General features: G+C 37.4%; 1 protein-coding gene across 1 annotated transcript in view; it reads right to left on the minus strand.

Moving 5' to 3' along the window:
- The window catches only part of LOC5572024 (probable cytosolic oligopeptidase A), a 15,574-nt gene extending 10,602 nt beyond the window's left edge, over positions 1-4,972 (minus strand). The window contains exons 1-2 of the mRNA XM_001660080.2: positions 4,657-4,972; positions 4,168-4,590 (exon numbers count right to left, since the gene is read on the minus strand). Of these exons, the coding sequence (XP_001660130.1) occupies positions 4,168-4,590; positions 4,657-4,742 (509 nt within the window). The 5' untranslated portion in view covers positions 4,743-4,972. The remainder of the gene's footprint in view (positions 1-4,167; positions 4,591-4,656) is intronic.
- Between the last annotated feature and the right edge of the window lie 8,509 nt (positions 4,973-13,481).

Genomic DNA, 13,481 nt, shown 5'->3' on the forward strand with positions numbered 1-13,481 from the left:
ACGAATGATGGCGGAATGGCAACGGAAAGCGGAACTGGTTCGCCAGCATGAATCACACTATCTCGAGTGAGCTGTCAACAAATGAAAGTGAACCAACACTGAGACGACAAGGATGATATAGTTCATGCTGGCGAACCGGTTCCGCTTTCCGTTACCGTTCCGCTATTATTGCGTTTGGGCCTTAAAGAGGTGCGTGTTCCAGTACTTTATATTCGATCAAATTAAAAGGTGCTATCGTGGCATTTTCTTTTGGGTGTGCAGGAATTCATTTTTAACCGATTGATGATGACGATGATTACGATGACGGAGCGTTGAACGTTAATAAATAAACTTTGATATAAATATGCATCTGAGTCTTAAGGTGACACAGTTTGGAATCAATTTCTAAGATTGCACTGAAACTTCAAAGGCACAAATCTCGTGAAGAAAGCATCCAACAACAATGTAGGTACTTTTTATTTTGGCTTTGTGCACTAGCAGAAAGCTTAAAATAAGAAGATCAGAAACGTTTGCCAACTATTTCTCCAGTTTTGTGCCTTTGAAAACGTGAGTAGGGGCACAAGTCGGCCATTGTGACGGCCATCTTTGGATTTCGAGATGTTTCACCTTGAATAGAGTTTTTCACTGATTCCGCCTTTTAAAATTATGCCTTATGTTATTTTCCGCCTTTCGTTACACTTCTAAAAACGTCTGCCTTTTGAGTTTCAGCCTTTTGTGATTCCGCCTTTCGTGTTTCCGATTGAGTTCTTCGTGAAGCCCAAGCAGGACGGTTCGATTTTGCATCGTCAGATAGGTTTCGCTCAAGGTTTCGCGCGTGGTTTCGTCACCGAAGATTTTTTTTCCTGTTTTGGAGCATCTTGCTGGGTATAAGCCATGAGACGTTCGAATGACGTTTTCTGGCGGGCCGCTCATTGTTGTTGTTCAAAAAACTAGCATGATATCTGAATGGCGCTGGTCACATTTTTGTTGCCGATGACTTCCCCGTGTACATGTATTACAGGTAACGTAGATGAAAAATATCTTCCCTGCCTACTGATTTAAATTTTACATGCGAACATTAAAAACTTTGTTGCATTGCCACCAGCGCCATTATTGAAAATGCTCCTTCCAAATGTAGCGCTAGAAGAAACGTAAATAAATCGGCCCGCCAGAAACTTTCAAAGCTGGTAAACAAACGGAAACCATATGATTCGAAACGTCTCATAAAATGGCTTATTTGGGAACTTGTGCCTTCCAAGACGGTTTGTGTTCGGGACGCCAAGAAGTTTTGCTGTCAGTGTCAGTTTTGTGTTTAGTCGAGGATGGATTACCAACTGGTGAGTTCGTTTCATGCTTGTGATAACACATTTTTTTCTTGAAAGCGTAACTTTTGAGTAATATTAAAACAGACCTTGTATGATTCGTCACTATATGCTTTTTTCTAATACAATTTCAATATACATATATTTTTCTCTTTTTGACATTATTAAAAATTATCTTTTGAATTGTTCGACATTGTGAATGTTGACGTATTTGTCAAAACTTCTACCATCTCGAGACAAAATACACAGTAATACTCATATGTAATTTTCAAACAAACTATGTATAGTTCGTCACTACAAGTGTCGGCATTATTCCTGTTTCATATAATTTAAAATATATACATGTAATTATCAGTTTTCGTTATTAATAAGGACATCTTTTGGAATGCTCGACATTATAGATGTTTACGTATTTTTTAAAGCTTCTACCAAAAAATTCTCTAAACAAAAATACAAAACCAGCTTTAAATATAAGTCGTATATTTCCCCCTTGTCCATGGATCGCATCATCGACCAGAGGTGACTCCCAGATCTTTTCCTCCCTCACTAATAAACACCCTTCCCTTGGTGATTGTGGAGATGCAGAGGTATTATCGGTCTCTAGAAGCAGCAATCATTACACCCTAACATTCCTTCCCCATCCCAACTGACTGTAAGGACTTGGCCGGCGCCGTTATTGATCAATAATATTAGATCTGCTAAAATTGCACTTCGAGAGTAAGCGGAAACTCCCATCCCTTATTCATTTGGATCGTAGTGCAATTCTTACCAGTTCCGATCAATCACGGAGTAGCAACCATTGACAAGTACAGTCAGTCTATGGCAGGGCTGCCCAACGTACGGCCCGCGGGCCGCATCCGGCCCGCGACCTCATTTTGTGCGGCCCGCGGAGGGTTCGAAGATTTTCCTCATATTTGGCCCGTTGACTATTCTACCAATCCAAAGTTAGAACATACCAGGACTATTTAATTTTCAATTGAGTTTCAATCTAATATTTTAGCTAGCTACTTTTTTAAATTGTTTTGTTTTTTTTAATCTTCTTATATATTTAATTTTATGCATGATCAAAATTCTAAATCTCATATTCTGGGTGTTTCAACAATGTTTTACCATGATTATCTTTGACATAAAAAATATGTAGCCTGAACAAAACTTATGGACAAAAGGCTAAATTTTCATACATAATTTCACTGAGTCAAAGGCTAATATTCTCACAGAATCCTGAGAATAAATTTAACCAATACCTGGGCGTAATTCACGCAGAATCCTTGACAGTATTATAAACAATACGGGTTGTTTACTAAACCTTGAATAGGATTTTAATAAGAATTCTGGACACGACTTTGATGGAAAACGTTGTCAAGATTATCACAGAATTTTCACAAGGATTCCAAGGACTTTTAGACAGGATTTTCAACAAATTCAACACAAAATTTTCTAAAATTCTGGGCTAGATTACAATATAACGCTTTGTAACTTTTTGTCAAAAACTTAAGCAAATTTATAATTTTGACAATTTTGAGCAGGATCTTTTTTTTGAACTTTTTACCTGATAGAGATTCGCGAAGAGGAAAAATATCAACAATTCGAAGTATGATTTTTATAAAATCCTGTGGAAAAACAAGATCCAAAATTTTAGTTTCTTTAAAATATTGTGAACTAGAATATTGTTTAATTTTGAAAGGAACTCTCGCAATATCCTACAGAATGCTAAGCATTAATTATCTACTACCGAAAAGCTAAACATTACATATAATTTGCAATTGGATTAGATGGACAAATTGATGTGAAGATTTGCGAAAAAGTTACACGTCTTCTCAGTGAGAATCGAACTCACGACTCCCCGATCTCTAGTTGGGGCGCGTTAACCACTACGCCATGAGAGGACTCATGAACGCAGAAGTTAACCTGAATTCGATTTCAGCTCAATAATCACGTGGTCCTCTTTCGCAAAGTGCACCTCTTTCGGAAGAATTTGCAGTTGCTGGCTAGTGTAGTGTGCTATTCCTATACCTAAAAAACAATGCGCTCTCGGGCTAGGCATTGGATATATATAGAAAGCGTTGTGTTTGGATGGGCATCTAATTCTTCCGAAAGAGGTGCACTTTGCGAAAGAGGACCACGTGATTATTGAGCTGAAATCGAATTCAGGTTAACTTCTGCGTTCATGAGTCCTCTCATGGCGTAGTGGTTAACGCGCCCCAACTAGAGATCGGGGAGTCGTGAGTTCGATTCTCACTGAGAAGACGTGTAACTTTTTCGCAAATCTTCACATCAATTTGTCCATCTAATCCAATTGCAAATTATATGTAATGTTTAGCTTTTCGGTAGTTGTTAAACTTCCACTCGGCTGGTTGGCCGTAAACCACGATTCATAATTAAAACAAGTATTAATTATCTGTTTTTCGATTACTCAAAATGAAATTTACTTCATTCTCAGATTTTTGTCAGATTTTATGAATTTCATTTGATAACTTTTGTCAAATTTCATTCGAATATTTGTGCGTTTGAAAATGTGGCCCGTGACACAAAATTATTTCTGTGTTTTGGCCCGTGGTTCAAAAAGGTTGCGCAGGGCTGGTCTATGCTATACTATGTTTTTTGATTCCGCCTTTCGTGTTTCCGCTTTTCGTTAGGGTCCCAAAATTTTGCATTGAAATTCTTAGCAGAATAAGAAATGAAAGAGACTTAATAGACCATTTTGATCAAAACAAAGACTCTAAAGACCTTTCATGAAAAAAAATGACTTTTTAGACTTGCATTGAATAGAGGTCATGTCTCTCAAAAAGGACCATGAGAATTGAGACTAGTCACGAGCTTGATACCGAACGGGGCTGCCCCTAGAATGACCCCATTTCCAACCTACCTGCTTTCCTCCTGTGGAAACTTCTGACTGCCGATGGCCTGCTTCAAAGCCCCATTAATAGGCAAACTGTTGAACTTGCACCGCCTCGCTCCGCGAGCCCTCTCGTGAATCGTCAGGTAGCTCTTGGTCGGCATCTTCGAGCTGTTTCCCAAGTACAACGTTTTGGCCACTCCCCAAGTCGTCTCCAGTGGAGCCCCAACCGATTCCAGCGGCAAAATGACATCCTTTATCACGTCCAAAGCCCCGGCTCCTTCCGCTTCAATCTTGGCTTCCAGCGCCTTGACCCCTTTCTCCACGGCAATCGCCTGCTGGCCAATCGCTCCGACGCACTTCTCGATCGTTACGCTGTTGAATTCCGGCAATCCATTCTCCGACTTGACCAGAGGATTCCGTTCCGTCAAATCCTCGCCAATCTCCGGAACTCTGAAATAGCAGGGGAACATCGTAATGTCTTCCAACACCCGGATCCCCACCTATCCTCATACTCACAGTACAATGTATCCATGGCGCTTTTGGTTGGCCAGCAGGTTGGACCGTGTCAACAGAATCCGCTTGCCGCAGAACGAAACAGCCATCGTGAACCGGAGCAAATATAAGGGTGTACTACTGTTGGTTTGTGTTTGTACTCTTCCGGGGGAGTTCAGTCGATTCTCATCTCCGACACGCAAGAAGTTCGAATCCGGTTCTTATTGCGCACCCAAAAAACGTCCCGTTCGCTGCTTTTCTCGTGTTTTCTGCTCCTCCGGACCCGGTCTCGTAACAACTTTTCGTGGTTCTTCTGCACACTGACTGACGGATGACAGATGGGATGCACTTTGGGTAGGGGTGCTCAAGAAGCATTTCTCGCCAAATGCATTTTTGACCCACAGTTGACCAGACGTGTTAAGGTGAATGCTGTACACAGACCGTTTTACGATGACGAAGACAGTTATACCACAGTTGGCCCTACACTCAGGCAAATAAATTAACGAATTTCATAAATTTTCCCTTATGAAGCGTTGAAAAATCTATAAAAACCCTTTTCAGAAGGCTAATATGGATTTCATACCGTTGAAATGATAATCATAATTCATAAGATAGTTAATTGTAATGAACGTTCTCAAATTTCATTGCGCGCCTTATGATTTCCATTGTTGTCATTAGTCATTTCCTTAGTGATACCATCTTTCATAAGGCCATTATGGATTTCATATTAGTTCAATGAAAACCATAATTGCGAAGCATGTTATACCTCATTAAGGTATATCAATTTCATTGGGCCACCTTATGAAGTACATAGCTGTCACTAGTGTGAAAAACTCATAATGTTATTATTATGAAAATTTGCAAATGGAAACAAAACTGCACGCTGATTGCGGATCTTCAAAGGTAATAAGTTGGTAATTTTTCGGATAATTTGTAATTAATACGGAATTGAATTTTCAGATAAAATTTCAGACAAAACCGTCATTCGACTATAGAGCAGCATGAAATCACCGCCATCGTTGACATCCCACATACTGCAGTCAACTTTTTTATAAATCTAGTTATGGGGAAGGAAGTACGGCAATGGAGGATTGTGAAAATCGAAAACAACAAAAGAACAGATTAATAAAAAGATAGTAATGGTTAAATCCAGTTAATATCTATTTTGCCTCAGAAAAATGGCTTAACCAACGTTTAAAAATCGAATTTACATTCTTCGCCGCGTTACAGCTCGATATGCAAACTTCACTTCATAATATGCATATCATTATTGTAAATCGAGTAGCAACACGAGAAAGTAGGTGGAAATTCGATTTCTACACGTTAGGTAATCAATTACCTAATATTAGGAAAATGAAAGAATTGAAATATTCAAGAATGGAATGTATTGTCAACGAGGTATGAAAACGAATAAAGACATAATAATTAGTGTTATGAAAAGTAATGCAGTTTATACTACTAAAAGAAGAAATTCTTAAATTATCATATCAATGTTCATAAGGCTGTTCTATGAAATGAGCAAGACATCACATTCGCAGGATTCAGATAAATTCATAAGGTGAATCAATGAAATACTTACCGATTTCTTGTGGCAAATAAACATAAGGGAAAACAATGAATATTCATAGTATTTTTGCCTGAGTGTATGCGTGAAGCTCCGATTTCTTTACATGGCGAAGCATAGGAAGTCAATTTTCAAATGATTCTAAAAAATTCAAAACATAATTTAATTAATGTCGCACCGCCACCAAACCGGATCGCACCAGTAAGATTCGCGACGTGCCTCAACTCGCCGCATTTTGAAATCAATTTTTAAGTGCGGCACTGCATTCTTACGACTTTTATGAACACAGCGCACTATGGGCTTATTCACAAATTTCATAACGCTTAAGGGGGTGGGTGGGTGTCCTCATGATGTTACAGCTCATACAAAATTTGTAAATATTCATACAAAATGCATTACGAGGGGGTGGGTGGGTGTCAAAAATGGCCATTTTCGGCGTTATGAAATAAATGAATGAGCCCTATTCACATATTAGCTGCGACGCACGGGGCCCGAAAAAACAATAATTTAAATAAACATTGGTCTTGATTCCTAACGGATACATAATAAATTCTGTTTAGTGTACGGGGTTAGATTTATGATAGGCTATAGAATCCGCAGAATAATTAGCTTAGCTTAGACTGACTACACATATCAATGGTTGCAATTCCGTGATTGACCAAAGACAGTGAAAATGCACAAAGAATCAACTAAAAGTTCGGCTGGGATTGGCCATATTCTTCTTCAGTGTGCATAATTTATTGTGCTCTGCTAGATAAATCCACGGAATGCGTTTATCCGAAAATCTCGATATACCGTCGCAGTGATAATAAAAATCATCAAATGTTTCAGATTTGACAAATTTGGAACATTTGGCCCAAACGCAATGGTAGCGGAACGGCAACGGAAAGCGGAACCGGTTCGCCAGCATGAACTACAACATTCTTGTCGACTTAGTGTTGGTTCACTTTCATTCGTTGATGGGTCAATCGAGATGGTGCGATTCATGCTGGCGAACCGATTCCGCTTTCCGTTACCGTTCCGCTTTCATTACGTTTGGGCCTTTAATGTGAATGTACCACAATCAGTTGCTATTCTGTCGAACAATATGAAAACAAAAGTTTCAGACTATAAAGAATGGTTTGATCAAATTATATCAAACAGTAACATTCTTTGATATTGATCCGATATTGTTGAACAATATAAGGATGAAATTCGGGAGAAACTGTGGGCATATAACGTAACCTTTTCTGAAATGGGTTACCTGTTTAAGTTTGCTGACACACTTACACTTGTACATGTAACAATAATTTATCGTTTTTTAACAGTTCGTCAAACAGTTCCACGCATTAAGGGATCGTTCAAATATTACGTAACGCAACAGGGGGAGGGAGGGGGTCTAGCATAGTGTTACGGTCCATACACAAATTTAAAATTTTCCATACAAAAGCTGTTACGTGGGGGAGGGAGGGGAATGAACCCTTAGTGTCTGAGTTTGTTTGAGTCGATGCAACAATTTCATTATTTTGCTGGACACGCATATAAAAATTCACACAAGGATTTTCTGGGTTCCATCAACAGATATCAATACTAATTATTGTTTAATTCTTCCTTCGGCTCTTAGTACCTATTTGACGCAGAAAAGTTAAAAGATTAAAATTTGCATGTGTTTTGTACGATATAAACGAGTTGATTTTTTTTTCTGTCACTGTGTGAACGTACAATATTACTGCGATAATTTATTTAAGGGTGCAAGTAGTCAAGTTTGTTTTGTTGCTCGTAAGTGGAGTAATCTGGCCAAAACTTTTGCTTCCGTTCCGTCGCGTCGGCCAAAAACATTCGGGACAGAGTCTGGTCCATTGCGTCTGTAAGCTGTCGACAATTCTTCCGCGCTGAAGTTACCCTGCTGAAAGTCTACGGCTCTACCGAAATCCCCAGTCAAACAGTAGGATTTTTTCCAGCTTTCGAGTAGTCAAGGAAGAAGTGATTGAGTTAAATGGAGTATCAGCAAATTAGCTACTTTGCTGGAAATGAACAACGAGGATACGAGCAGATTGGTTACCATTCGGAACGCAACCTGACCATGGGACCGTCGAATGCAGGATGTAATTGCAGATGAATTTTGTTCATCAGAAAGGAAACCAGTAGAAGTTCTTCCGTATGAAAGACTGCCAGCTGTTACTAATTATGAATGCAATTTGAGGTAAGTGTTTCTTATGGACCGATGCACGAGTTCATTATGTGACGTTTGAGCGGTGCCGTGTTATTTACGTGACCATGGCAACGAGTGAATTCGGCACCGCTCAAACGTCAAATTAGTGAACTCGTGCATTGGTCTATTGAAGGCAAAGAAAATTTTCTTATTTTTCTTATTCATATTCTTTTAGCAGCATCTGTTCCAACGCCTTCTAAAAATAGTACCTATACTGGCTACGGATGTTACGGTTATGGACTTGCGGTGCCATCGGAAAGCGCAGTATGATGTGAAGACTGACGGAATAAATGCAGTCATTTTCTTCGATCAAATAATGAAAATATGCATAGATACACAACTTAAGTATAAACTTGACCAAGTTCGATTGATTTACTAATCAAAGTAAGTATTCTTATGTGAAAAAAATAAATAAATACAATTAAAACATAGACTCAAACACTGCTTTTGTGGATTTATTCTGGAAGGAAAACAGTGAGACAAGAGGTTCGTTTATCTTTTCCAAAATATGTTTTTTAATACGTACTTTCTTGTCGCGCTGTTCCTTATTCAATTTCTTCTTAAATTATTGTTTTCATGAGTTATGGTATAAATACAACAGCACTGTTCGGTATAGGCAGGTTAAATCAAACATAAAACACCATAAATCAACAATTTCCAATACACTATTTAATTTTATTTTTGTTTATTGTTATACTGTACCTAAATTGTTTCCTTTACAGTTTATTGAACGAAACCATGGATAGTATAACAATCATTTGGCAGACTGTAAACGACAAATTTTGTTCGAGAAAATCGGCGATTTTTTATGGTTACATAACTTAACCGCCCATTCCCCACATTGTAATTTACCCAATTACTATTTGCAAAACGGTCAAACCCGTTTCAGGTAGGGTGAGCTTATTGTTAATTTCCATGTTATATGAAATTGTTACGGTATTGTCGCAAACGGTTGTGAATAATACGGGAAACAGTACAGACATGGTTCACGAGTATGCGGGGTAGTGTCGAACCATTCATAGTTTTTTTTTTAATTACAAAAATAAAGGTAAAAAGAAAGGGGAGTTTTGAAAAAAAAAATGTTAAACATAAACAATTTATGAATCAGAGTTTATGGCGACACTCACAGTGACGAGCCATTCATAGTTTGTTGATAAATCTTATTTAAATCCCACCGTTGTAACGATTAAATGTGCAGTCATACATATTTTATAGATTAGAAATAGCAGCATGGAACCAGCTCACCAATTGATCCGTCATCCTTGACATTCAGTTTCACTCGTTTGCTCGGCTATATAAAAGCACTCAGAGAAAATAGGCGCGCGATCCGAGAGGGAGAATAACTGACGACTGCTCGGGCTTTCTTGACGCACTGCCCACCAGAGTAAAAACAGTGAGTGAAAAATAGTAAAAAAGTAAAAATAATAGGTTTTGTAAAAAAATGATTTAAATTGTGATTTTGCTAAGGAAGAATGCTACAAAGTTGAGGAACTATACCGTTTTATAGGAAATGAAACTCGTTTGCTACTGCGGGCAAAAATATCCGGTAAGTTGGAAATAATCCATAAAATATACAAATTTTATTCTTTTCACCACCAATAAAAATGCATTTTCTTGAATTGTTTGTGTATTGAAGAACAATACACAAATTGCCATTCAAAACAATAGAAAAACAATATATTTTACGGTAATCTGCTACCAATAAAAAACAATATATCTTATTGTTGTTCTCAAAGTAATGTATGAGAAAATACCAAAATTTGTATTGTTACGATACATTATATTGTAAAAACCTCATATACCATACAGTGAATAGATCATTTCCGTCAGACCTTACCCCCATTTTTTATATTTTTCTTCGATAGGCTATTATTTTTAATGATTATTGACGCTTTCAGATATTTTTTATACGTACTTCTTACAAATTTTTGAAATTGGGGAATTCACCAAATTTGAGGAAAAGTTTCTGTGCAAATAGGCTATATTCATTTTTGAGCAAGAGCTGGTAAAAAATAAATGAGTGCATATCGCTCATCGACGGAACGCTCGGAATGCGGAATTCACTTTCATTTTTCTTTTGATTATTAAAATATAAAAAAAAAACATTATTTGTAAGTTTTTTTATATATTTTACCATTCGAATAGAAAAGCGGAGTCAAATTTCGTATTTGCAACCATCTTTCAGCATTTCGATGGAAAAAATCCTGGAAAACTCCGCATTTTACCAACGGTCAACTTACAAAGTCAACTGTTTGCAGCCGCGCGGATGATGACTGAGAGTCCCGTTTTCAGCAATCCGCACACATCCAACGGCCAACACGTATACGTATCGGCTCACACACTCAGGCAATTTTTTTTTTTCCAATAGGGTAAATCGCCAATTGTTGAACGGTTCAAATGCTCGCTAATGGATTACCTACTTCGCTCTTGTCCACAGTTGATCAGCAGAAGTTTTCTCGTTTAATTTTGTATTGGGAAAGGCATCTAACTTCAAATTTCTCGTAAATGAAAGCATCAATCAAAAAAATATTTGGTAGGCGTAATAGTCATTATCATTACGTGTAACCGGTACCAAATATTTTTTCGGAAAAAGTTCTCAATTTTGAGAAATAGATCGTTAGATGCATTTCGCCATACACATATTTTTCGCGTTACCTTTTAGCGATTTTTCGTGCATAGACACTATTGCATGTGCGTTACGGTGTGGCGAGTAGCGAATCAGGGCATGTATGTAACCCATTGTTGAACACGCCATAAGGAATACACGGGCTGTTCAACAATAGGCGACGTTTTTAGCCGTTCAACATTAGGCGACTTGCCCTTATACCTGAGAAAGTTGCTGGAGGGAGTAGCTTTGGAGTTTCCAAGGATTTCCGGGGGCAAATTCTGGAAAAAATCATTTAAGCATCCTTTGAAAAAATGCTGACAGAATTTCTGGAAGAATTGGAAGAAAAAACTCTAGATAAATTTCTGGAGAGAGATCCCTGCAGGAGACTCTGAACGTATTCTAAATAAAACCAAAATGAAGCTTTTCCTTGGGGATTCTGAGATGAAATTCTTGATGAGTCTGTTGAACCCGTTAAATTTTCTGAAGATTTCTTTATAGTCTGTATATCTTTGCATCAGGATTCAATGCAAGCAGAATAAGGGAAAAAGGGAGACTTTAGTGACTATTTTGGTTAAAATAGATAATTAATAGACCTTCCAATAAAAATAGAGACTTTTTAGAGACGCATTAAAACCATGTCTATTAAAAGAAACCTATTACCAGTTCTGCCTTTGGGATCATCAATTGGATCAACTTTTTAAATCATTCATATTGAAAATATGAATATCCTTCATATTTTTATCCTTTTCAAATCAATTTTATTGCTGTTTGCGTTTGCGCAAATCCAGGCAAACTGAGTTTCAAATGCGGTAACACAAAGTAACCAAAGGATACTTAGCAACCATGATGCATATCACCGCCAACCTAGCAAAGAAAATCAAATTTTGACTTCGCCTTCCTTGTTGAAAATCTTACCGCATTTGGTGTTCCCGCATTTGATATTTGCATTTCAAACGCACACAGCAATATTAAACAAATTTGACAAAAATACACCAATGTTTTAATTTTCTCAACTATTTCTAGACAACAATAGGGTGGAAAACAAAATTCTGTGAATTTGTGTAGTTTTTATTCCATTGCATCAAAGTGCCTGGCTAATAATAAATAAAAATCCTGGGAAACTGAAGATGCTTGAAAAATGATTCATCGCGTAGAAACTCCATCAAATATTTTGTTAGAATTTCTTAAACAAATCTGCAACACAAAACCTCTCAGAAAAACGTCATAATTTGCTCTGAATATTTTAATAAATGATGCCACAATAAATCACTGGGAATTTTTTCCAAATCATTTTTCAAGAATTAACTTATTGATGATGCTCACGGCAATTTGTCCAAGAGTGAGCCGTAGATATTTCTCGATTACTTTTTCAAATCGACGTAAGTAACTTTCATATGGTTTTGAGAAAATTAATTCAGAAGAATCACAACCTGTCTTTGAAAACTGTTTTAAAATTAATCAACTTTTTAAATTTTTTTCGCCGTGTACATCGCTTAAATTTTGCATACATTAAGCTCGCGTTCAAAAACTAGGGAGTTCCTGTTATTTCCCACAAAAAAAAATATTACAAAATGATAAGCCGATTTATTCAGTTACTTTCGACGTTTTTCTACCAGTGTAAAATCGGCTCAAGTAGTGTTTTGTTTTGATTCGTGGTTAAGTCACTTTGTCTCTCCATACAGCGGGGCGGCGAAAGTAGTGGTTAGGTTGCGAAAGTTGAGAATCTTACTTTCGTCGTTTTGTAAATCCGGAAATTAAACGTTTTAAAAATGAAAAATCAAGTTGGTTCAGAGCGCAACTTGTAGAATTTCGTCTGCTAAACACGTAGAATCGGTAAAGTAAGTTTGTATACTTTTTTGACTTGAGTCTGTTAGAATAAGTTTTCGAGATTTTGAGAAACCATCCATTGATTCATTCAGAAATGTCATTGAGGATGGCTCAATTTGTTTTTTTTTTCTAATGGTCAAAGAAGTTGCTTGTAGCAATTATCACAGTTAGTTTCCAGAGTTTTCACTATAGATTATCTCAATCGTTCTACTAACGAGCCAGAAATTGTGGGGTGATGCACAAACCATTTCCCGCTTTACTATGAATATGAATACCATGAAAAACCTTATTGTGTTTTTTAGGCTTCATAACAACATTGATCGAATTTGTATGTATATTGAGCAGATGATAAATAGTTTAATTTATTCTCCAAGCTTTCTGCTGATCTTGTGTTTTTTTTTTGTTAAATCGGGGGTTGGACAATCATTTAACTGTCCTACCCAGATGATTTTGTGCGTAGTACATGTCCTACCTGTCCTACCCACTTCCCGCGCCACTGCTGACAAGTAATTTCTGTTAGAATTTCCACCACCTGCCGCTAGAGTGTCACACGACGACAACATCAAGAGAGAACGACCCATGTACTTTGCTTTTGACATTCTTTTGTATTTCCGTTTCCTTTTTTTCATTCTCGTTCATTCACTTGACTCTTGTGCAAA

Source organism: Aedes aegypti, chromosome 1 (assembly GCF_002204515.2).
Source record: "Aedes aegypti strain LVP_AGWG chromosome 1, AaegL5.0 Primary Assembly, whole genome shotgun sequence".
Classification (NCBI taxonomy): domain Eukaryota; kingdom Metazoa; phylum Arthropoda; class Insecta; order Diptera; family Culicidae; genus Aedes; species Aedes aegypti.